General features: G+C 44.3%; 1 protein-coding gene across 2 annotated transcripts; it reads right to left on the bottom strand.

Moving 5' to 3' along the window:
- Positions 1 to 330: 330 nt before the first annotated feature.
- Positions 331 to 20,373, bottom strand: ppm1aa (protein phosphatase, Mg2+/Mn2+ dependent, 1Aa). Of its 2 annotated transcripts, none has more exons than XM_053844857.1 (6): positions 20,031 to 20,373; positions 17,030 to 17,883; positions 16,828 to 16,945; positions 15,720 to 15,831; positions 15,591 to 15,648; positions 331 to 1,692 (listed from the first exon to the last, which is right to left on the bottom strand). In XM_053844857.1, exons 2-6 carry the CDS (start codon positions 17,864 to 17,866, stop codon positions 1,657 to 1,659), a joined length of 1,161 nt encoding a protein of 386 aa, XP_053700832.1. In that variant the 5' UTR covers positions 17,867 to 17,883; positions 20,031 to 20,373; the 3' UTR covers positions 331 to 1,656. The 2 variants fall into 2 exon arrangements, with proteins under 2 accessions (XP_053700832.1, XP_053700833.1); XM_053844858.1 differs by lacking the exon at positions 331 to 1,692 and adding an exon at positions 9,713 to 12,591.
- Between the last annotated feature and the right edge of the window lie 2,145 nt (positions 20,374 to 22,518).

Here is a 22,518-nt window from a genome sequence, read left to right as displayed (position 1 = left end):
CATTGCACACTATATTTAAAATATTACTTGACATTAAATAAACGAATGAATATTGATGTTAATATATTATTTATATAACTATCAATAATAATTTAAACAAATATTTACACAAAACTGGATGATTATAAGTTTTGTTTCATTTACAATTATGGGAAACAGAAAGAAAACTCTAACCAGTGATGGAATTGTGATGAGCTCAGCAAGAATCCTGTGTTTCCTCAGGCTGCTTTGTCTTCACATCTTCTGACAAGAAAAGAGGAGAGGAGAATGAACCGAGACGACACAAGTGAAGAAGACGTTTATTGGCTCATGAACGACTGACATTGTTCCCATTACGATGTCTGAAGCCAAACAATCGTAGAGTGAAATGTATTTCGTTACACGTGGTTTTAGCTCCAACACATCAGAGTTCATGCTCCGTCTTGTAACACACCAAGCTTTAACGTCCTTCTTCTGCTGCCTGAGTGAGATACGATGGAATTGCTTCACGAATGGACGCTTGTTAAACACTTATTTCAAGGAACTCCAATACTACTCAGCTGGTACATTGTAGAGAATGGCTTCTTCTTCTTCAAGAACTTTCACTGAGCAAATACTTTGATGGCATTTTATTTCAAGCCAGGTGTAAAAGTTGGCACCAGTGTGATTCAGGGTCCGAGTGTTGAGGTAAGAGTGAAGTCATGTGATGCAGTTGAGTAGAAGCTACGGCTCAACGTACCTCTTGCCACGGTTTTATTTAATAGAAAGCACAGGAAGGTAGTAGAAAGCACCTGATAACCCACGATGTGAAGTCCCTGGATGGACTTTAAATTCTTCCATCAGAGAGTTCTCAACTCTATTAGCTGAAGAACAGTCAGTGCTGGAGGCTGAAGATGGACTTTCCCTACTGAAACCATCCAATCCCATGGTCCTCAAGCTGATCTGAAGGGAACGCGGGGGAGACCATTCCAAATGTCGGTAGACTACACAGAGGTTTTTCTGTGGTCGCCTTCTTGAGGTGAGCCTGGAGAGGCTCTTTCAAAAGGCTGGAGTGTGATCTTGAGAGAAGTCCTGCTACAGAGAGCAGAGCAAGAACAAGCGTGAGAGGACGGAGATGTTGTGTGTTCGAGCTACAGAACCTCAAACTTCCTTTCAAAAGGAGGATGTGGTTAGGAGATCTGTGATGGACTAAGGAGGGCGTGGTATCCTTCTCAAATGCCTGTTGTCAGGCCAGAGGCAGACCCTGGAAAGAAAGTTGTGAGACAGCTCCAAGAAAAAAAAAATGAGGAGGTTGGAAGGAACACTCTGGAAGGGATCCTGGAAAGGTAGTTGCCAACACAGGGCTGGAAGGAACACTAGAGCTGAGAAGCTCCAGGTGGAAGACATGGAGGGAAGATAGCACACCTTCATCTCAGCAGGGAGGAACATGCACACAGAACAATATTTCTTTGATTCAGATGCGAGCAAATGTGGTGTGTTTAGAGGTGAACGCAGTGCCAGGAAATGAGTCGACATTTGTTCCGACAAAAAACAGTACGCTCCATTTTCATGTTGGGAGTTACGGATGGAGTGTTTAGACTGCTCTCTACGGACTGACACAAGAGTAAAGATGGAAGTTATTCAGGCGATGAAGATGATGATGATGATGAGGGATGGATGGATGGAATCATCGTCTGATTAGCTGAAACCTCTGAAGAAGAGGATGTCGGCGTCCTGAGGAGGAGAGGAACCACAGATGAAGTCATGTGACATGCAGAACAGGGTGGGGACAGGTGTCAGGCAGCGTGCAGGAGGGGAACCCTTGGAATCAGTGGTGAGGCGCTGCCATGGCATCACTCTCTCAAAGTTAATACATTAATAGGCAGGTGCAACTTTTAGTCAGGTGAAAATCGCAAAAGACGGCGGCGCATTCCAATGTATTCCGGGAAATGTCGGAATATTCAGCGATGAAACTCAGCGGTAGCTCACCTTGTATTGTTGCCCCAAGATTTAAGTCGAATTTGTGATGTGACATTTCTTGAGTTCAAAGTTCGGTGCAGCAGGAAGACAACTCTTGAGTCCAATCCATCCATCAAGTGGAGCCCCCCAGTGGCCGAATTACTTCAAAGTTTGATATTTCACAGAAGAGTCCAGATTCATTTCAGTTCTCTCAGTTTCTGTTCAGTCGTAAAACTTCTCAGATTCAGCTGAAGCGCTGCGGTTGCATAGCGCCCTCTGTGGAACGGCTGCCACACGTCCTCATTTACTCAGATCGACAGACTTGAAAAGCGCCTGAGATAGAAGAAAACAAATTGCCCTGTACAGCGTCAATACGTGTTCACGGCGGAGGACAATGGGCGGCGGCGAGCGCATTAGCAAGAAAATTGCAGTTAGGGATCGACAAAAGACGACAACAAAGGGAGAATTAATAGCGTTCGGCTTTGGCGGCCGGGTGTATGGATCAACGGGCAGTTTAGCACGAGTCGCTCAGATCAGCGCGGCGCTCCGTCAGAACCTGGCGCCAGACAATAGAGACAATTCTTCATCGATCACTTCAGAGTCTACATCCAATAAGGCGCCTTTAAAAGTTTGACTGAGAGGAGCTGATGCTGGAGCTGAGTTGTAGTTTCTAGAAGTTTATTTGAAGGTCATGTGGTCGACTGTAGACCAGGATCATGACTGACACATCAAGATTAAGGATTCAAGTGAGTCGTCAGAGACCTGGAGTAGAGCTGCTGCCTCACCAGGTGCCAAAATAGGATGCACTTCACATCTCATCATAAAGGATCAGGAGCAGAACCCAATAACATCCCTCTGGTAGAGGAACATCCTGGGATTCTCCAGTGAGACGAGACTGTGCTGAGACAGGAGGCGGTGGAGATGATGGTTGTGGTACTGGTCCAACTCCCGTCAGGATAACCGGGGGCCTCAGCAAAAACGGCCCAACATATTTTGTGTGTAGTGAAAGTACAGCCTCTACCCAGAGACGCACCACTTCACTTCTTAGCCCAGAATAAGGTTCATGACAAGACAGACGGTTTCCCAAAAGTTGGTACATAAATTGAGGTGAGAGGTGGACGTGACGCAGCCCCTGGCGACGTGTAGCCTCATGACACCCTGTCAGTCATGTAAACATTCAATATCCAAATATCAGAAATGTCCAAGAAAACCAACATTTTAAGAGAGTTAAAAAATAACTTCTTATGATGGGAGCTTTTCTCCAGGCAGTCTTCCGTTGAATTTATCATAAGGGCAATTGGAAAGGATCTTGTTCTGGTACTTGCCTTTTCATGTATTAAAGTTTCACGAAACTCTCATTTCATGTATTTATATCTGAAAAAAATCGATTTATAAGAGTTAAACGTGACTTAAAATATTATTTAAATTCACGTGGTCATCTCATTTTATTTAACGAATAATCTCATAGTTTGTAGCTAAGAAATTATTCATCGGACCAGGAGCATGCACCACATGCTATGTATGAGCTGGATGGTCATAATGTTTTGGCGGGCTGAGGCTGCAATGAAAGTTGAATGAGGATGAGAACTGCAGCACACGCTGGGGGAGAACACACTGAAACATGATGGATTCAGGTCGGCCCGGCTGTGGCGCCCCCTAGAGACGACAGATGTGAGAAACCTCCAGAGCACCGCGCCGAGGTTAAGTGGGCCGATCACTTGGGGACGTTTCTACGGGGGGTTTCTGTCCCGACGCACTAGCCAGCCACTTGCCAGACAGCAGCTATTCTGAGAGGTTTATTTTTCCTCTGCAATGAAATATGGATAAGAGCGACGGCGATAGCGAGTAGCTGTCAACAACATTCCGCGACTCCCCGCCACCGCAGATCAATCAACGCCGCGTATGAGCCGCAACAGAACCAAGCCGCTGGCGCTGGCTGACATTAATCCTAAATCTTCCAGTCAGTGAAGGGACACAGAGAGGTGGTGGGAGAGGATGGCGATACCGCCCGACAAAGAAAGGTGCTGATGCTAACAAGCGGCTCCGTAACAAGCCTTCGCCGTTTGATGTCTGGGGTCAACAGAGGGGGGCCATGGCCTGGAGTTCCCAGGCTGGCAGAACACGATTGGAGGGGGGGGTATCTGATGTCTGTATGAGCCGGGAGGGTGCGAGGGAGGACAGTGAGAGGTGGGGGAGGGATGGGGGCTTGCCAGTCCGCTCTGATGCGCTTGTTTGTACACACCAATCGCTGAATCCCGATGAGCCAGTGAGAAAAGCTTCGTTCTCTGTGACAAATTGACCTCGGGCAAGAGGAGCACTCACAGGAAGAGGAAATGGAGCTGGCGAGCAGGGGCCGAGTGCTGTACCAGATGATGGTGGACTTGCGTGACCCCTCCCGAGTCGGAAGAAGGAAGCATCAGCCTCGGAGTGGTTCGGCCTCTCCTGCGCTTAACTCAATCAAAAGCCTCCCTCTTTAGTAAAGGATTCTGGGAAACATGGCTCCTGGCGCACTCCGCAGTGAATTAGCAAACATGGAGCTCAGTGACCTCCAAGTACTCACAGCCTCCCCCTTCCTCTCCCCGTCTTCCCGCCCCATCCTCTCGCTGCTGCGTCTGCATTAGTCAGGCTCAGATGGGTTCCTTTTTTCCAGCCACGAGAAGCAGAGCATGACATACGCTGGCGAACAATGATGAGCATTCGACGATGTCCTCGCTGGCACTGAAGCGGGAGTCATTAAGGGGGCACAGGATTGGGGCCACAGGTGGGCCGCCGCTAATGAGCTGCAGCGGTGACGGTACATGCAAATGTCCGAAGAAGCCTGTGTCAAACGTCCAGTTGAATCAGCACTTTTTCCTGTCAGCAGGACCGACCCTCTTTACCGGACCAGCACCATCATGAATGACATTGAACGTCTTACGCTGCACCTCTGAATTCACACTCGCTTTCAGACCGTTTGTTTTCAAACACAAGGGTCTTCATCTTCAATGACTTGCCAAATCGATGCCCTGGAACTGTTTGCAAGTGAAGGTCCTTCAAAAGCCAAGGGACAGAACCCTGGTGGCGGACACATAAATCCGGGATGGAGGAGGGTGGGGTTCCTTCTCAGGTGCAAGAGTACAGGGGTCAAGTTTGGGTTGTGGAACCCATTGGAAAGTGTCCATGATCTTATTCCGGTGTGGTAACAACTGTTGTTGTAGCAAGGTGCCACTTGATCCCTGGGTCTCCCACGGATTCTTGAGCAGTGACTATGTTGTGTGTGAGGGCCAGTTTACCGGAGCAATCGTCGAGGTTCTGGGACCGGTCCTTGTAATCCAACCAGAAGACAATCCAGGTCCATTTGAATCGCACATTAAGAACTTGGCCAATAAACGTAACCCCGATCTAGTGTAATGGTCAATGGCATCAAAAGGTTTTCTTATCCTCCAAGTGCAGGCGAATTCACCTGCAGTAGAGTTGCCCATGGAGTACTGTCATCCAAGAGGATATCCTGGGATATTGTGCGTCAAGTCCGCTTGAGAATGCCCCCTTGCACCTGGGTCATTGGGCAGCGATTCGGGTGAAGAAAGGATGTTTTGAAAAGCTCTACACATTTGTGAAGAGGGCAGATGGAGGTACACGAGGATTTGCTGGGCAGAAGAGATACGGAAGTGACAGGTGAAGCCAGAGATCCACCTAAAACACTGTGTAGGTCTCCTGACATATTCACTGAGACGGGGAGACTGAGCAGGACAGGACTGCCTCACGTAGCCAGCTCTCATCCGTTGGGTTGACAAACCTCAGGAAAACTTTTGAGAAGACACAACAGCTGCTGTGAGCACGACTGGTCCGCTCTCTGGTGTGAACAGAAGCGCCGGCCATCGCAGGTGCCACAACAAACCAAACACTACCTGATCTATTAACTGCTCACCACTGAGCGCTGTTTGAACGTTTGACCTTCTAACACGGCTCCTGACATTATGTTGACATTTTAAACTAATCCCTCCCACAGTTCTTAATCCCCGGTGGACTACGCCGAGCCGTCATCGGCGCTCCGGCAGCCCTCAGATGCACTTAGCGTGGGCAAATACCCTCATGCGGGCACAAGTTCATGCAGATCGGAGCATGCAGCGATGACGACGGCGGAAAGCTCAGTGGAGACGGGACAGTGAAGAAGCTGGGACCACAACCTGGGATCTATGTTGGGTCCATTCATACACTTTTGGACCTACTTTGTTCTAACAATTTTTATTACCACCTGACTGTCAACAGAAGTTTGCTTTAGAACTGACAGTACTTTTCCCAGATTGGTTCAGTACAAACCTCTGATTTTCCATTGGTCAATTTTTAATCCATTTTTTTTACGACCAACAATCAACTTTTGTGAACATTTTTGTCATCCAACAGAAGTGTGATCTGACAGCCATTTAAATATGTAAGAATTTTCCAAGCATTATTTCATTTAAATTATTATTCTTTTCAATTCTTTATTTTCCTACCAATGTTTGTTTTGCTCTTTTACACCTGCCCTATAGTATCTTTTCCTACATTTCCATTGTTTTGATTTTCTTTTACCTTACAAAAATATTTTTTGTAGTATTTTAGCCCAATATGATCATTCTTTACTGTCGTTTTCACATTTCTTTCATTTAAAAAAATAATCTAACTTATCAAAGTATTTTATTAGTGAATACTGTTGCTTTAGGGGATTTAATTCTATGTTTGAAACATTTCAACTACTCATTGAATTTTTTTCTACCCAAAAAGTTTTGGCAGATGAGTGTCTCAAAGATGCATTTAAATTTGAACTCCAAAAATTATTTTTTTAAATTATAAACAAGGCCAGAGAACTCAACTCACTCACGCATTTCTGTACAACATCAGTGACAAACAGAACAGAAAGAAAAGCAGCGGAATGAGTTACAAGATGACAACCCATTTATTTAGTAATACATTCTGCAAACTAGAAATTTTATTCAAACTTAAGGCTAAAAAATGAAAGAAAGAAGGGAGGGAAGGAAGGAAGGGTTGAAAACGTCAGGTGAGAAATGCATCAATTCACAAGCAAGGAATGCAATTTGTTCAATCGACAACACAAGAACAATTTCGTTCGTTTTTTTCTCGTTTTTTAACATTTTCTTTTTTTCTGCCGTTCCTTTGGAGCTAGAACATGATACAAAATATACAGTTGTACTTGAAAAATAACTCACAGAGGCCTCTGAGAAGCATTCGAACAGGGACAATACTTATCTACAGCACTCTAAAGCTATCGTCGGCGACGGTAGAATCATAAATATAGCAGACATGGACGCGTGTGACGTCGAGGTTACCATGTTAACACACCTGTGTGGAGGATGACATCATCAGCAAGAGAAGTCAACGTGTGGAGAACGAACCAGTGATTGTTCAACAGTTGTACCATGTGACAATAATGTTCGTACCCTAACATGCAGAGTATCAAGAGTGATGTCAGTAGCGTCCTCATAGTGTTATGCTGAGCGGGAACTCTAGGGGGCGACATGAGATCGAGGTAAGGCAAATCGGTGAGCTTATTTATGAGCTGAAAAAAAGGTCGACGATGTGAGGGCCGGGTCGTTCCGCAGGGGAGCAAACCACCCGACACGTCGTCAAGGATCACAACAAAAGGTACGAAAATATTTACAAGAGGGAGCGAGCAATCCCATTAGCCTTTGTGAAGTTCACCGTTAGCATCTGGACGAAGAAGTGCAGGGAACCTGGATTTCCTTTCCAAAAGCATTTCATGATCTAAACATGGTAGGCGTTATCAAAAGTTTGGCACCAACATTCCGAAATAACATCCCTGGTTTCTCAACAGGTATAAAACGTAGCATCAGACGCTACTTTAACGTCGTCGTCCGGTGTTCATGAACGCCTCAGTTCTCAGTCTCCAAAAAAGAAATCCGTCCGCGGCACTTCTGCCTTCAGATGCGTCTCAGTGTCTCTCACAAGAAACAAGAGCCTTTCAAAGTAACTCCCAAAATTCTCTTATATTACAATATCTTCTGAGAAAAGCTAATTACACGGGTGATCAGTGCATATGACTCTGGGCTTTCGTCGCGCCTTCCCACACCCTCACACATCCCTGAACTGCAGATACAATTCTAGATTTTGTAGCGTCGTCGTACAAACAGACGAATTTGTGGGATCACACTGGTGGGTATTTGGGCACAAGTTTTTTATTTTTAGTTTGGGTCTCAATTCTCATACTTGAGTTGAAAAGGGGCAGAAGTGCAAGAACCATTTCCAGCATCTGTGTCAGCTATACATTGCTGCTAACTCCGAGCATCCTGACTGGATCGCTCCACCGACTACGGTTCCCTTGCAGCTTCTTCCTGCTTCCACCCCACTTCTGATGCCATTTGTCAATACTACATTTGGCCACCTTTGAACTTTGGTACAGGTTCAGGTGCTTCCTGTGCACAAACCCTTTCATCTGAAAGGTAGTTCAGAAGAAAGACTTCTTCACCAGCTTGGTCTCACGCCATTGGCCTACGAAATCTGGGGACTAACCAAACGTCCAATGAGCCAGCTCATTGGCCTGACAGCATCTGGATCAGACCCACACACTCTGGTCCTTAACTGTATCGAGCTTAAACCAGTTTGGAGGACCGTCCTACTTGTGACACCCCTGGTATGTTGGAGTGGGGGTTACCTGCTCCAGTGTTGGTAGCGGAAGTGAAGGTCTAAAATATTTGGCCGCACAAACCAAAAGCGCTAACGCCACAACAGTAGAACAGAAGCTACCCCACACCTGACGCCATTTGTGGCCGTGTTCAAAACCAAGGTACCGAAGAATCAGTCAGAGGATGCGGAGTGCTGACGCTTTCTTGCTCAGTGAAAGGCAGGCGTCCAACTCTGTGCCTCACTCTTGTTCCAGTTGGGTTGAATTCATTCCCTGAACCGGATGAATAAAGTGTAGTTATGACTTGGCACCTCGCCAGGTTATGCTAGCTTACAGCCGTTGAGTATCACTCAACATTAAATGGTATGAGAATTGAGACCAAGAGTTGTTCATGACTTTCAGCATTGATGTACAGTCGGGGCAAGCGCAAAAAGAAAAACTACAGAAGACTACAAAAACTTCCCAAAAACGTCATGAGGTATTTTAGTTACATGAACAAAATTCATTTCTGTTTATAGTTGCTGGCACTGTAGGGGTTCCCTCTCTCATCATATTCGGCCAAGTCGCTATAAATATTTATATTGAAAACTACAACTACAGCATTTTCAACGTTTTAGTCAGTTTTTTCATGGTTAGCACACGTTTCCCTTAATGTTGCTGTGAGTTCCGTTAGTGCTATGGTCAAACAGTTTCAGGTGATCACTTGTTTCTGTTGCATTTTTTTTTATTGTTTTGTATTTTTGTACGGAAAGCAGTAGCATGCAAACAAATATGTTTTTTAACAAACCTCAAAGGGCGATTGTGGCTATTGTCACAGCGAGCGACGCAACACTTATTTAAAGACCCTGTGAAGTTTAAGAATCGCTGCGAAAATTATTCTTAAAAGCACATATTGATAAAACACTCCACGGTGCAACGTGACCAGGAACACGACTGTGATCAATTCCTATCGATCATCCTTTTATTAATCGATTTAGAACAAACAGACTGGCTGTCTTTGGCCTCCTAAAGTGCGTTTATTACTTCTCTACTGCTTGTTAAGGATCTCCGCTCACCACACTTCCAAAACGTGGCGAAAGATTGTCATTTTAGTAAATACAGGACTCTATTTCGGGTCAGTCGGGAAGAGAGGACACGCTCATAAATATTAGGAATTACTTTTGACGGCAACAAAGGGAAACTCAAGCAATGTGATTTATTCCTTGAAGGTTTAAAAATATATACAAACATTAATTCTCAACAATCTTTCCACAAAACAGAAAAAAAAAAAATCAGAAATAAAATCATTTCCATCGACCAAGTTTAGCTTTTCCACTATTTTGTCACTCATGAATCACATGGAAGCAGCTAACTTGTGCTCTGGCTAGTGACAATAAATAACTGATGGGGATTTGAGTTTGACAGAAAACAAACAAGAGAACGCTTCGTCTACAGATTTGTTCTCAGTTTAAAGAAAGCAGTCTGAGTGGTGGGGCTTAAGAGCTGGTTTACGCAGGGGTCTCTCTGTTATGAAGTCAAATGAACTTCTGAATTAAGTTCTCGTATATAGTATGATATTTAAAACTGTCACTTTTTTTTCTCCACTAATAATTTTGATCTAAATATTTTTTATTACATTTTTTTGCCCCTATCAGTTGTGATTTGACATCTTTTGAGAGGATATTTGTGTTTGTTGTTACAGTATTACTTTTCTAAAATTACCTTTTTTTTGTTCATGATTACTTTTTTCTTTATTGCTATTAAATATACCCCCTCCCCCATATTACTCATTCTGTTGGGGTCTTTCCATATTTCTTCTTGTTTTTACATTTTTATTCTATAGTACATTTTGTAAACCACTAAGATTCAAATGAGTTTTGTAGCAGCTTGTGCTACTGAGACGAAAATCTTTATTTCTCCAACTTTGTGGACCACTTTTTGAAACACCTCAGGTGTTATCCTTCACTACAATATCCAGGCTTCATGTTACTTTGAAATGTGTGTTGCTGATCAGCATTTGATTCAAAAATCAGAGAAACTATTTCTGAAATGCACAGTGGCTACAATCTCAATTAACCATGTTCATGCTCGGAATACTTTGATTTGATCTCACTGCTTCCCGAGTAGCTGTGGTTATGTTTCTATTAGTAACTGAAATTCAAAACCAGAGCTGAGCTGGTTAAGTTTGCCGCCAAGTTTGAGACCCCTGTTTCAACCGTCTAATGAAGCTACTGAAGGCGATTAAGTCAGTGCTGTCAATTGACTCAAAACGGATTAGAAGCAGAAAAAAAAAGCCACACAAAAACTCTGAATCTCTAAAAACAAAGTAACACTTGGCATTGGCTGTAATAAAGCTTGACAGTTATGGCACCCAGCAGAGGGCACTGGTGTCGTCTGGGTTTATCGAAATATGACACACAAAGTTTGTCACCGCGATGGGTAAAGTCGGCAGGTTACTCTTCTTTCACAACTTATGTTACTGTAGCGTTTAAACTGTCAATTGAGATTTGTTAGTCTACAGAGCAACGTTTCTTCAATCGACGCACACAAACGACTCATGTTTGCAGCGTCTGCTCTCCAGACTTATTATTGGAGCTTGTACACAAGAAACAAAAAACACACACACACAAAAAAAAAAGAAATCACAGGGGAGACTAATCAGGATTCAAATGGTTTGATATCGAGCTTACTGTGCTGACAACTATACAATTTACCCGTTTCTTTAAGGAGCAAAGACTAACCGGGAAAAGAAAAGCGAGGTTGTGCCTGGAGGACGAGCGGTAATATTCACTGGTTCAGAAACGTGTTCCAGAAGAGCAGGAGAGAAGGCAGATAGTGCATAAAAGGTTCTCTTTTTCATTTCTTTCATTTTTTAACTTAAAATCAAGCTGCATTAAATACAGGCTGTTTTGTACAGGACAATTGCACTTCACAAAAACAGAAATATACAAACACACACGAGGAAATGTGAATCAAATTAATTACAGCAACAGAAGGAAAAAAAAAAAAAAAAAGAAAAAGAAACATCTTACGATTTAACGTCCCTGTAAAGTAAAGACGTGCCAAAAACAAGGGAATTAAAACAGCACAATAGAAATGGTTTCAATCTTGGGGCAGTGGAGAAGAAGCGTGCGCCCTCGCTCGGCGCCACCCGGCAATACTGGACCCCAACTGTGTTGAGACACAACTAGTGACGGGCTGGTGAGGCTTCGTGATACAGTGGCCATTTGCAGAGCTCAGTAGGTGGTGCTCTCGGCTTAACATATAATGGAGCAAAGAGTGCCATCTAGTGGTCTCAGAAAATGAGGACACCGTTTCATGAAGAGTCATTAGGCCGTAGAAACAACCTCCGCACGAGCTAATGGGTTCAGCACCAACAGAGGCAGAGGAGGAGAACTGCATCTTGTCATGCATATTGTATCCTAATGTAATATGGGCACCTGCCATCACCACATCTTATAGTGCGAGAGAGAGAGAGTGCAACAATGCCGACCAACACAGGCCTTAGACGATGGGCGTGTGCCGGGAGCTGGTCACTAGTACTCGGAGTGGCAGTAAATAGATCCAGTAATGCCAGTGAGCGTTGCTTTGTTTACAGCCTGAGGGGTCAGTGGAGGTCTCCACTGCACCATCGAGCCCCTTTAAAAACACATTTTCAGAAACATAGAGCGGCAGCAAGCGTCCCTCGTTTTGTTGGACTCTTTACTTTACAGGGTTGTTAAGGTGATTATTCAACAGAAACAAGAAAAAAAACCCGGTGGACTCACTTCAGAGGAGGTTATTAAAGTGGGTGAACATAAAAGGGGAGACATGATGTCGGGGATGCTGAACTCCAGAGTGGATCGGTGCTGCACAATTCCAGATTTGTGTGCATGCAACTCCTCTTCCTCCTCCTCCTCCTCCTCCTCCCATGAATTTCCCTTCTTGGAAACTGAAAGCTCAGAGTGACGGAGGGACAGAGACTGCTGAGCTGAGCTGAGCCGCTAGGGGTCTTGAGAGGATGGTGGTTTGTAAACGCTATGTTGTGTTAGTGGTAGGAGGTTGTGTTACCACATGTCGTCTGTGGACGCTGAGTCCTTGACAAGAGAGGAGAGGGAGGACTTCAGACGCTTGGAAACAAAAGACTGTACACACAAACTCACTGGCCATCGGGTCAGACACATTCCCTCGAGTGCTCCATCTTCAGTGGAAGCATCAAAGTGTGACTCCACAGGTATGGGTGCACTCGAGTGTGGGGGAGAGCAAAGTGCAGCGGGCGAGAGCGTCTATAGAGACTGGAGCGTTTGTTTTCCCAACACGCTTAACACTTCCATCTAGTTCCACAACCACCACCACCACCACCACCACCACGTGGTGGCTGGTCATTTGAAGGCCTGACCCTGAAGCAACATCGTTCCACCACTCAACTTCAGAGTTAGAGTGAGGATGTAATAAACATGCTAATATATATGAAACTTTTCAAACATTTGGGTTCCAACCTCGAGCTGTGGAAGATGAAATCTGCCACGTCTGAGTTTGCCCGTTAGATTTCAGCCAGCTGAGAAATCCACACCGTGTTTACCAATCTGAGTTGAGTTGACCTTTTCGTGCACCCTCAACCGCGCCGACTGGCATTAACCAATTTTTTTTTTTTTTTTTTGATGTGGTAAATTGCGGATCGACTGTGAACACATCTCCCAAATATCTTCCGCTTTCATAGGACAAACAAACCTTGGGGAATACCGCGCTGTTGCTAAGTAACGCACGTCCGGCTCAGCTATGAGCCGGTATTGTGGAGCGATCAATGAAGGCAGGGTCTGAGACCTTGTGGAAGCAAAGATCTCCCACTGAGACTGTACCTATACAGACACAACCTTGGGTACACAAGATGTGGACCATAATGAGATCAGTGGAACCATGACATAACTGAAGCATCAGATTAGGTCTCAAAACAAGGTTCTGCCTGTGGGGAACTACATTTCCGTGCACACACACTAGAGCGACCTGAACAGCCACTACAAATCTAGAACTACTGCTAAAATGAAACATAGGCAACTGGACTTCTCCGGTTCCAGGTGTGAGCTTCAGTCGGAGTTTGGCTGCGAGCGGTAGGGATGGGCGATATGGACAAAAAAAAAAGCAATAAATGTTGCAATTTCGGCGATAACGGTTCATTTTATTCCATGTGTTGGACACTGCAGTCTCTCTTGACACTGTTTTCTGATTAGTGGAGTTTGTCTCCAACATCATTATTTGTTTATGTTGAAATATAATAGTTGGTGTAGAGATGAGAAATTCAATGTTTCACGTCTCTGTTAGAAGCCGCTGGTGTCCGAAAGGCTGCTCTGCCAGCTTTATTTAGGGGTTAAATTGAGCCGTCTGTCTGCTGAATCTCATGTCTCTGAACAGTTGACTTGAACTATGGACCCGTCTGGACACATTACCTAGATGCTATTGAAGAAATATTAGAAATCATGTGAATAAATGATAATTGAGTCATATTTTATTCTCCAAATCATTATATTAACTGTCAGTCCTTTGTCTTGTGTGATGAAAAACCTTTTCACAATCCTCTCTCCTAAAATGGTTGTTTTTCATTGACTTATTGAGGATTTCACTTATACATTGAGCGCTTTAGAATTTGTTGATGGTCCCTAACTGATGCCAGGTCATAGCATTAGCATGAGCATTCACGATCCACCACAGTCTCCACAACTGTCACACGCTGGCGTTGTTGAAGAGTTGAAGAGCGTGGCGTGCCATCTCGGTCTCGTCATGTTCATGTGTGTAAGTCCAATGCAGCAACTGCACGTGTTTATCGAATTTATCGTGAGAAGCAGAAATGTCATTGTGGAGAATGTGTTTGGTGGTATATTGTGTACGATGAGTTATCGCCCATCCCTAGTGAGCAGTCTGTCTCGTCTCATGTTGGGAAGTCGCCACAATGGGGTGACAACAGGGGCCGGTAAAAGGTAGCGATACCCATGACAGGCCCAGGGGCGCAGCTAATGGGACGGGACTGAACGAACAAAATCTGAGCTGAGTAGCAACTGCAGCCATTGCCCTTTGAGAATGTTAGGGACAGCACTATACCCAACAAAACCTACCCCAGACTGCTCAGTGGTGACAAAGCACTGGGTTTCTTCTTCTGTCAAGCAGAATTTGGGGACAGACTCTCAAAAGAAGTCCAGTTGCGTATTCCACGGGGATTAAAATCATGGTAGCAAAGCAGAGCTTTTCTCAGCTCTTCAATGAAGTTTACAACAGAGATTAATAGGAGTATATGGTCAAATTTGCAAATGAAAGTCTGGTATATTTGTCATCATGGTTTTTGATGTCATCTTTTGACTTCTCATCCATTTCAGAACAACACCAAATCTTTCAACACAGCTCCAAATTGACTGACTTGTTTGACACAAACATGTTGGCATTGCCACAGGGAAAAGCCTAGACAGCTCATTTTAGGGACTTTCACAGGGTGAGGATGGGACTAGTTTTACCAGCGGACCTGTGGTGATTCAATAATGACCAGCAGATGCCAGGCATGTGAAATGTTGCGGCTCTCTTCTGCCACCTGTGGTGGATCAAGTCAATTGTAGGACCAGGGCCGTAAAAAGTCTTCTTGATTTCAACAGAATTGGATCAGTACTCTCCATAGATGTTAGATAATTCAACATACCATCTCCTAAAATTGTTTATTTCCTTGTCAGACCTCTACAGTAAAAATAAAACACCACATGTCCCTCGGTAAGACTAACCCCTTTGCTTACCACGTAGCACCTATCAAGTTCAACACATGCAAAAGAATTGGTTAATGTCATTCGAGCACACGTCATGCCACTTCTTCATGAGAAGTGCTCCAATCTGTTTGAACCAAGCAACTGAGGCAAAGTCACCCTGTTCGCTGTTTTTTCATTTACTGAGTAATCAAGTACGGTGGTGACCACATTGCTTGTGTCGACTAGAAGGACTATGAGAACTTGTAATTTAATTTTCAGTTTTGGTTTCGTTGTTTCATGGCTGCACACCAGTGGGAGGACACGATGGGAGCACCGTTGCAGGACAACTGTGGGCAAGTTCACGCTCTGATACTTACTGTGTCATCACTTCGATACGGGTTCAGCTTGTTGTACACTGCCTCGACAACGCTTCGTCTGCAGACAGAAGGAAAATCAGAGGCATGTTCTCAAACCAAGGTGTTCTTTGGTCTTAAACAAAGACTTACTTGCTTGCCAGCTCCCCCCCTGGTGGGAGGTTGGGGATGCTTTCAGACGCTAACGTCCGCATTACATGGACCAAGTCAGGAACGCCTTCGTCCCCTTGCTTTTTGATGATCTCTGTGGAGGAAGGCATTTCAAAGCTGACGTCAACAGAGCACCAGGGGAAGTCCATGGATTGTACTGAAGATTCGATTCACAATAGAAACCTGTACTTAATCTGGAAAGTGTGAACTGGTCTCTACGAGCAGCATCAGCATGAACTCTTGTTTGGAAGACTGTTACTCCGTCATCTTTAATGTCACATTAACCACTCTGTTGTTCTTTGAAAGGCCTGGCCTTGTGGAAGCAGGGCTGGATGAGATGCTCATTCTGCATTTCTGAAACTGTCCCGACTTGTTAATGGGCCTTGAGGAAAATACTCTCATGGGCCACGACGTACATTAACCCCTTTAACAAAAATGAAGACATAAGTAGGTCCAACAGGTCGTCGTCCCACTATCTGGACGCGGGTCAAACACCCACGTAACGGACATGCAGATTTATCGGCAATGGCTGCCCCAGAGTAAGACATCCCTCCAGTAATGGGCAGTGCTGCTATACAATCCCCCAGCAGAACCCAGCACTGTGAAGCACATGACCAGGTACTGTCCAATCACCTTTAAGCATTGACTTAACTACAACAAGAGAGACTTATGACCTGCTTACAACACATACAAGGAATGATAACGGCTGTTATGGCAACAGCTCGTGAGACGCCTTTATGATCCAAACTTCATCTTCCATAAAAGTTGCCATTGAGAAAATGTTTGTTTTCAAGTAAATGTGCGTGATATAATAAATATATATATATATATATATATATATATATATATATATATATATATATATATATATATATATATATATAAAGGCACAACGTATTAAGGTATTAGGAGTAGCTTTCGCAAGCTAGTGTTCCTCTTCACTCATCTCCAACTCTGACTCTTCTGTCATCTGAGAAGTTTCAGCGTTTCAATTGGCTGCAAAGTCGTAAAATTATGCCTCTTCTGTTACACAAACTAAATTGGATGACGACATATGATTACAAATCGGTGTCTTGTAACCTTTGCTCACCTTCTACTCTGGACTCCAGGTACTTATCCAGCTCCGCCTCTCGCTTCACTGCTTCAGGAGACACTTTTGGAGCCCCGGGAAAGCAGATTAACACAACACTCATATTGTCCCGGCTTCCCTGTTGGGATAAAGAAAAAACGCCTCAGTCAAGATTCAAAATTCAATTTGCAAAACACATTTTGAAAACCTTTTGTGGACCAACCTTATACAAGCATGTGTCAACAATTTCATTGCTGACTCTTTCAAGATCATCCGTCACCTCTAGCCGTGACCTGACAAAGTCACACAGTTCTTCGTTGGCCATGACATCCCAGATGCCATCACAAGCTAGTATAATGAACTCGTCCTCGGCCTCGCTTCTTTCAATTGCATAAACCTCTGGCTCTGGAGACACGAGCTGCTCCGTAGGGCCCTTGCCGTGCACACACTTGTAGTCGAAGTCTCCCAGTGCTCGGGACACTGCCAGGGAGCCGTTCACCCGCTGGATCATGACCGAGCCTCCTGCATTCTGGATCCTCTCCTTCTCCAAGGGATTGTTGGGTTTATGATCTTGTGTGAAGAAGTGAACGGCTCCGCCTCGGCCGAGTAGTCCTCGAGAGTCACCACAGTTTATGAAATAGATGTGGCTGGGTGAGATCATCACTCCCACGGCGGTGGAGCCGCTGCGGTCCCCTCCGTGCTTCTTTTCCGAGATGGTGCGCATGTGTTCGTCGATCTGCAGGAACCCTGTGCGGATCCCGTTCTTCACGCTGTCCACTGACTGGTCCTCCTGCAGAGCCCGCTGGAAGTCTGGGTTGCTGGTGATGTGCTCCAGCAAGTGCTCGCAGCAGTACTTGGCCACCTGGGAGCCTGCGTGTCCGTCATACACAGCGAAGAAGGACCACAGGTCGAGGCCTTGGGGCAAACCAATGACAGCTGTGTGCGCATCTTCCATCTCCACGCGCCAGCCCTGCATGCTGCTCAGCCCATACCGCAGGTTATTGCCATCTCCTCGAGAATTGTACTTCTCCATCTTTGGTTTATCCAGAAATGCCCCCATTGTGTCCCACTTAAAACCTGCCAAACAGAAATAAAAGAAAAGTGAAGGCTTATCACCCGTGTTGATTTTGAGAGCATATTTTTGGCTTTGTACTGGCAAAGCTATTCAATGTGATTCTCAGACTCTCCAAGTTTATGTTATGTACTAATTTCGGTGCACCTACTCAAGTCCAATGGCATCACCTAACAACTGGACTTCAGTATTAAGGACCTTCAGTTTGTGCCACTTGAAACATAAGTGACTGTGCTGGTCTTTTACGAAACATCCTAGTAAAGTTGCTCAATTGTTCAGGTGAAATACATATGTAAACAATCATCAGGTTCAGTGTAACACTGTTTTTACAATCCATCTTATAATCTTATCAGACACTGCAGAAAGACTTTTATAGAGGAACAATCTCTGCAGCAGTGAGACTGCCGTGGCTGGCAGTGATCACATGGCTGAGACGGTGACAACTTTCAAACAGGTGTTGTCTACAACCTCGAGCCTCAACAGAGATTAATCCTTAGTCTGGGTGGGCCCACAATAACAGAGTGCATACTGGTCACTTATATTTAAACAGTTAAAGATCCCTGAGGTCCTGAATTTAAAGGCGAATGTAACGTCCACCCCAAATCTCACAAGAAAATATACATACACAGCCTGAGTCTGAGTGTGAACCAGCAGCTTTCTGCAACCCACTGCTGAATCTGCAAAAATACTGTCAAGCGAGTAATTTTAAAGGAGTTTGAGCTCTGAGTGCTTCAAGAAAACAGAAAAAGGACAGCTTATGTTGCACTTTAGCATGACATGATACAAAATGAATTATGCAAGAGGTAAAAACACAATAAATAATTGGTGTGACTTGACAAACGCTTGAAAGTCAGAATAAATAAAAACCTATACAGGCAGTTATCTAAAAGAAAAGCACCAGAAAAAGTAACCCATCAATGAAAATATATCATAAACATTGATAGATAGCTGATATATTTAATTGTAAATGCTGAAATGACACCAAGTGCAGGAGGGTTTTTATGATTGGAAAAGAATCAATCAGAAAGAGCAAGCAGTTCAACTGAATCTATAAACCAGTTGATGAGGAAAAAAAAACAAGCATCTTGAGTACATGCCATTACTCAGTATGGTGGATTAATCAATATACCATTTATGAGGATGACGGTGAACCCATTTGAGCAAGAGTGGTCCACACTGGCAAGCTACTTAGAGCTGCATATAAATACCATTAGATAACAGGATGAAAGGAAACAAAATACAAGAAGCGGAATAAAGAGGACACAGAGACAAATAAAACAGTCAAGAGTTGAACTTGTCTGTGTACGATGTGTACAGGTTGTCAAACACTAGTATGTGTCAAATTACAACCATATTGACAGTCGACTAGTCATGACTTCAGCTATAGTCAACTTACACATGTGTACAGGTTGCGTTGAGCACGTGACAGTCTTGTAGTGTCATAAACCGTTTTAACTGCACAAAATGTGGTTTGAATAGTTAGTTGTCCCAATGGCCACAGACAACCTTGCGAAATCAGTTCAATGATTTTTTTTGTATGCTTTACATAGATGGCTCAACTGTGTCAGTGTTGGATCTGTTCTGTTGAATTAGCATTTGTGAACACCGGTTGTACATTTCAATCCATTTTGCTGCGGTGACACACCTCACCTGAGAGACAAGCATATCAACAGTTCGTTTGAGGCAACAGATGAACATCTCAAACCTCGGGGTGTCCACTTTTGGTCTAAAAATAACTGACATGTGCGCATATTTTTAGTGCACGTCTGTGGGACATGAATCTTAAAAGACACAACGGCGGGGAACGGTGACGTTTGTCGTGTTAATGTTTCATTCTTTTGCGTCTTTTTCACCTTGACAGTTCATTTTCAACAGCAGAAACATGCAGTTGTACAGAGAGGACTGGGAGCTACATTAAATATCGCTCATGGCAGAAAATCATACCCGCTAATAATGGTCTATATGGTAAACTTGCTAACACGACCAAAGTTGGCTCGTTAGTGGCTCTACGGCTCAGAGCACATAAACAAACAGCCTTGCGGGCCTCGGCCCTCGTCCCCGTGCTAACTTGGACAGGCCAGTTCGCAGCCCTGGGCCTGGCTAGCATGCAAGCAGCACCCCCCACAACTCAATTCAACGCCTTGTCACTTACCAGAATCCCCCAAATATATCGGCAGACAGCAACAGAGAGTGCCCTGGTTCTACTGGCCGCAGCTCCGACCAGGAAGGGGAATCGACCAAAACAAGTCGTGAACTGCGGTTGTAGCTCGGTTAGCTTGTTAGCCAGTCGTCACACAGGAGAGAGAGCATATAAATGAGTTGGTGCGCGGCTTCCTTCCTCCCTGCGTGGTTGAATTACATTATCTCAGTTAGGCAGCATGTGTGCGGAGATATGTTTCTCGGATGTGAGCGAGGATAAGCCAGCGGGGAAGCTGAAACGTCTGTTCCAGCCTCTCCACTTGACAGCTTATCAGCCTGCTAGCTACCGTTAGCCACCGAGCAGCCCGGAGGAAAGACCCGGATGTTGCAGGTTGCGTACTAGAAAACATGACGTCACCCCCCAAGTGCTGCGGCTGTTCTATAAGTGCCGAGGAGAGGAGGATTTAAACAGCGAGCGAGATTATACCGGGTTTAAAGTATTGTAATAAGGATCTCAGTTTAAATTCATAATAAATGTACACATCAATTTATTGGGGTTGAGGAGGCAGCAGCCGGAGTGAAGAGGCCCAGCCTCTTCTCCTGCTTAAAAACTTCTGCTCTTGCTTTACTTGAGTTTTGTGGTTTGTTTGATCATGTTCTTTCATTTAAAGATACACAGGGGCGAACAATTATTTCCCCCCCTGCTTTACCTACAGTTATTACCATCAACAAACAAACAAAAATACCCCTCAGACCAAAAGACTTTCAGCAAGTTTGGTAATAAGTTTCAAACTGACCTGTGTTTTCTTCCCGTCACCAGTGCCAGACATCCCATCAATAATATACCGACCAACCAGAAGCAAGCAAGGATAGCCATACTAATGTTTAGCATGACATTAAATAATTCAAAATGATATAGAGATACGTTTGGATATAACAACGTCAAAATCACTCTACTTTTTCTTCCTTCTATTTTATAAGTAGCTTGAGCGTTCCCCCCTTATAACCATTGACATTTCCTCACAAAAGCTGTCAACACACACAGCATGGCTGTGGAGCCTCTCTCGTGCTACAGTCACAGGCAGACAAACATTCCTTCTCTTTGTAAGATCTCTGCGTGAGAAGTTGGAGCACCCTCCAGCACTGCGACCTTGTCTGGTGGTATTCGCAACATCTTATAACGTTATTTAATCTGGGGAAAACGAAACCTCCTCAGGTATTTCATCTCCAAATGAAAGCCTGACTGATATTTACATTGCCTCTCAGCTCAAAATGATATGACCTCTGAGGGGCGACGTACATACACGAGACACACAATGAGGATGTGTTTGTTTCTACTTCAGCGTCTCGCTAACAATTTCAGCTCAAGGACAACTTACTCGTTGACCTATTGATGGAGTGTAACAGCGCTGAATGTGGAGCAGATAAAAATATCTTTATTTCTATTACCACACTGCAAAAACATCTCTGCTCTCTCCTGTCTGGAAGCACCAGTTTGTTTCTGCTGCTTAATTCCTGTTATTAAAATCATCTAGTGGGGGAATACAAAAATAGATTGACCTCATGCTGATCCTCTTCGTCACAGGGTCTCGACTAATCCACCTGCAAGAGGTGGGACTCACTGTTGACCTTCTGTTCAGTTCGTCACAGGACACAGTCACACCCGCAAGTTCAAGCAGAGAAGGCAAGGCTGCACTTCAGGAAGAAACTATTTTAGATGCCACAAGAAAGTCAGCTTGTGATACTTCATGATGCAGTCCGTGCACTTGAACAAGCATCTGTGTTTAAGAACAGAGAAGAGGATTTTACTGGCTTTGGTTGGCTTTATATATGAATGAGAAACATGACTGAAGGGACTGTTTGGGTAGTCAGCAACAAGGGCAATGCTACCATCTGCACCTGGCACCTTTTTGTTTTACAGTTATCTGTCTGGATCTCCTCCCACTCTTCTTGATCCCTGGTGATAGTTGGTGATAGTTAGCCCTCGACAAATAGAGGTCCAGAATAAATCCGGTGACATGTATATATATATATATATATATATATGTATATATATATGTATATACAGTGGTACCTCGGTTCTCGACCACAATCTGTTCGAGAAGGCCGTTCCAGAAGGCCGTTCCAGAAGGCCGTTCCAGAAGGCCGTTCCAGAAGCAATTTGTTCGAAATCTGAATCCATTTTTCCCATTACAATTAATGGATAAAGAAATAATGTGTTCCAAGCCTTAAAATAGGCTTTTGTAGGTGTGTCTGCTGCAGGTGCGCTGTTCGTCTATGTGTGTGGCCGCTGCATGTGGGAGGGGTTGCAGAGTGAGTGACGTCTCTCCAGAAGTGAAGAGGTGCCCGGTGCGTGTCCAGCTCTGAATGTGCGCTTCTGTGCAGTTTGGCTGTGACAAAGTCATAAACATATATATATATATATATATATATATATATATATATATATATATATATATATATATATATATATACACACAGCTATCGCTGAATCATCTCTC

Source organism: Synchiropus splendidus, chromosome 16 (genome assembly GCF_027744825.2).
Source record: "Synchiropus splendidus isolate RoL2022-P1 chromosome 16, RoL_Sspl_1.0, whole genome shotgun sequence".
Classification (NCBI taxonomy): Eukaryota; Metazoa; Chordata; class Actinopteri; order Syngnathiformes; family Callionymidae; genus Synchiropus; species Synchiropus splendidus.
Note: the sequence above shows the minus strand (reverse complement) of the source record. Positions and strands in the feature narration are given on the sequence as shown.

Bases quoted from the DNA above. Each gene is read 5' to 3' on its own strand.
- ppm1aa (XM_053844857.1), bottom strand. From the start codon at position 17,866: ATGGGGGCATTTCTGGATAAACCAAAGATGGAGAAGTACAATTCTCGA. The intron at 16,946-17,029 runs GTTGGTCCACAA...TTATCCCAACAG, and splicing joins TTGACACATGCTTGTATAAG to GGAAGCCGGGACAATATGAG. The intron at 1,693-15,590 runs GTAAGTATCAGA...TCTCCTCCTCAG, and splicing joins CGTATCGAAGTGATGACACA to GACGCCGACATCCTCTTCTT.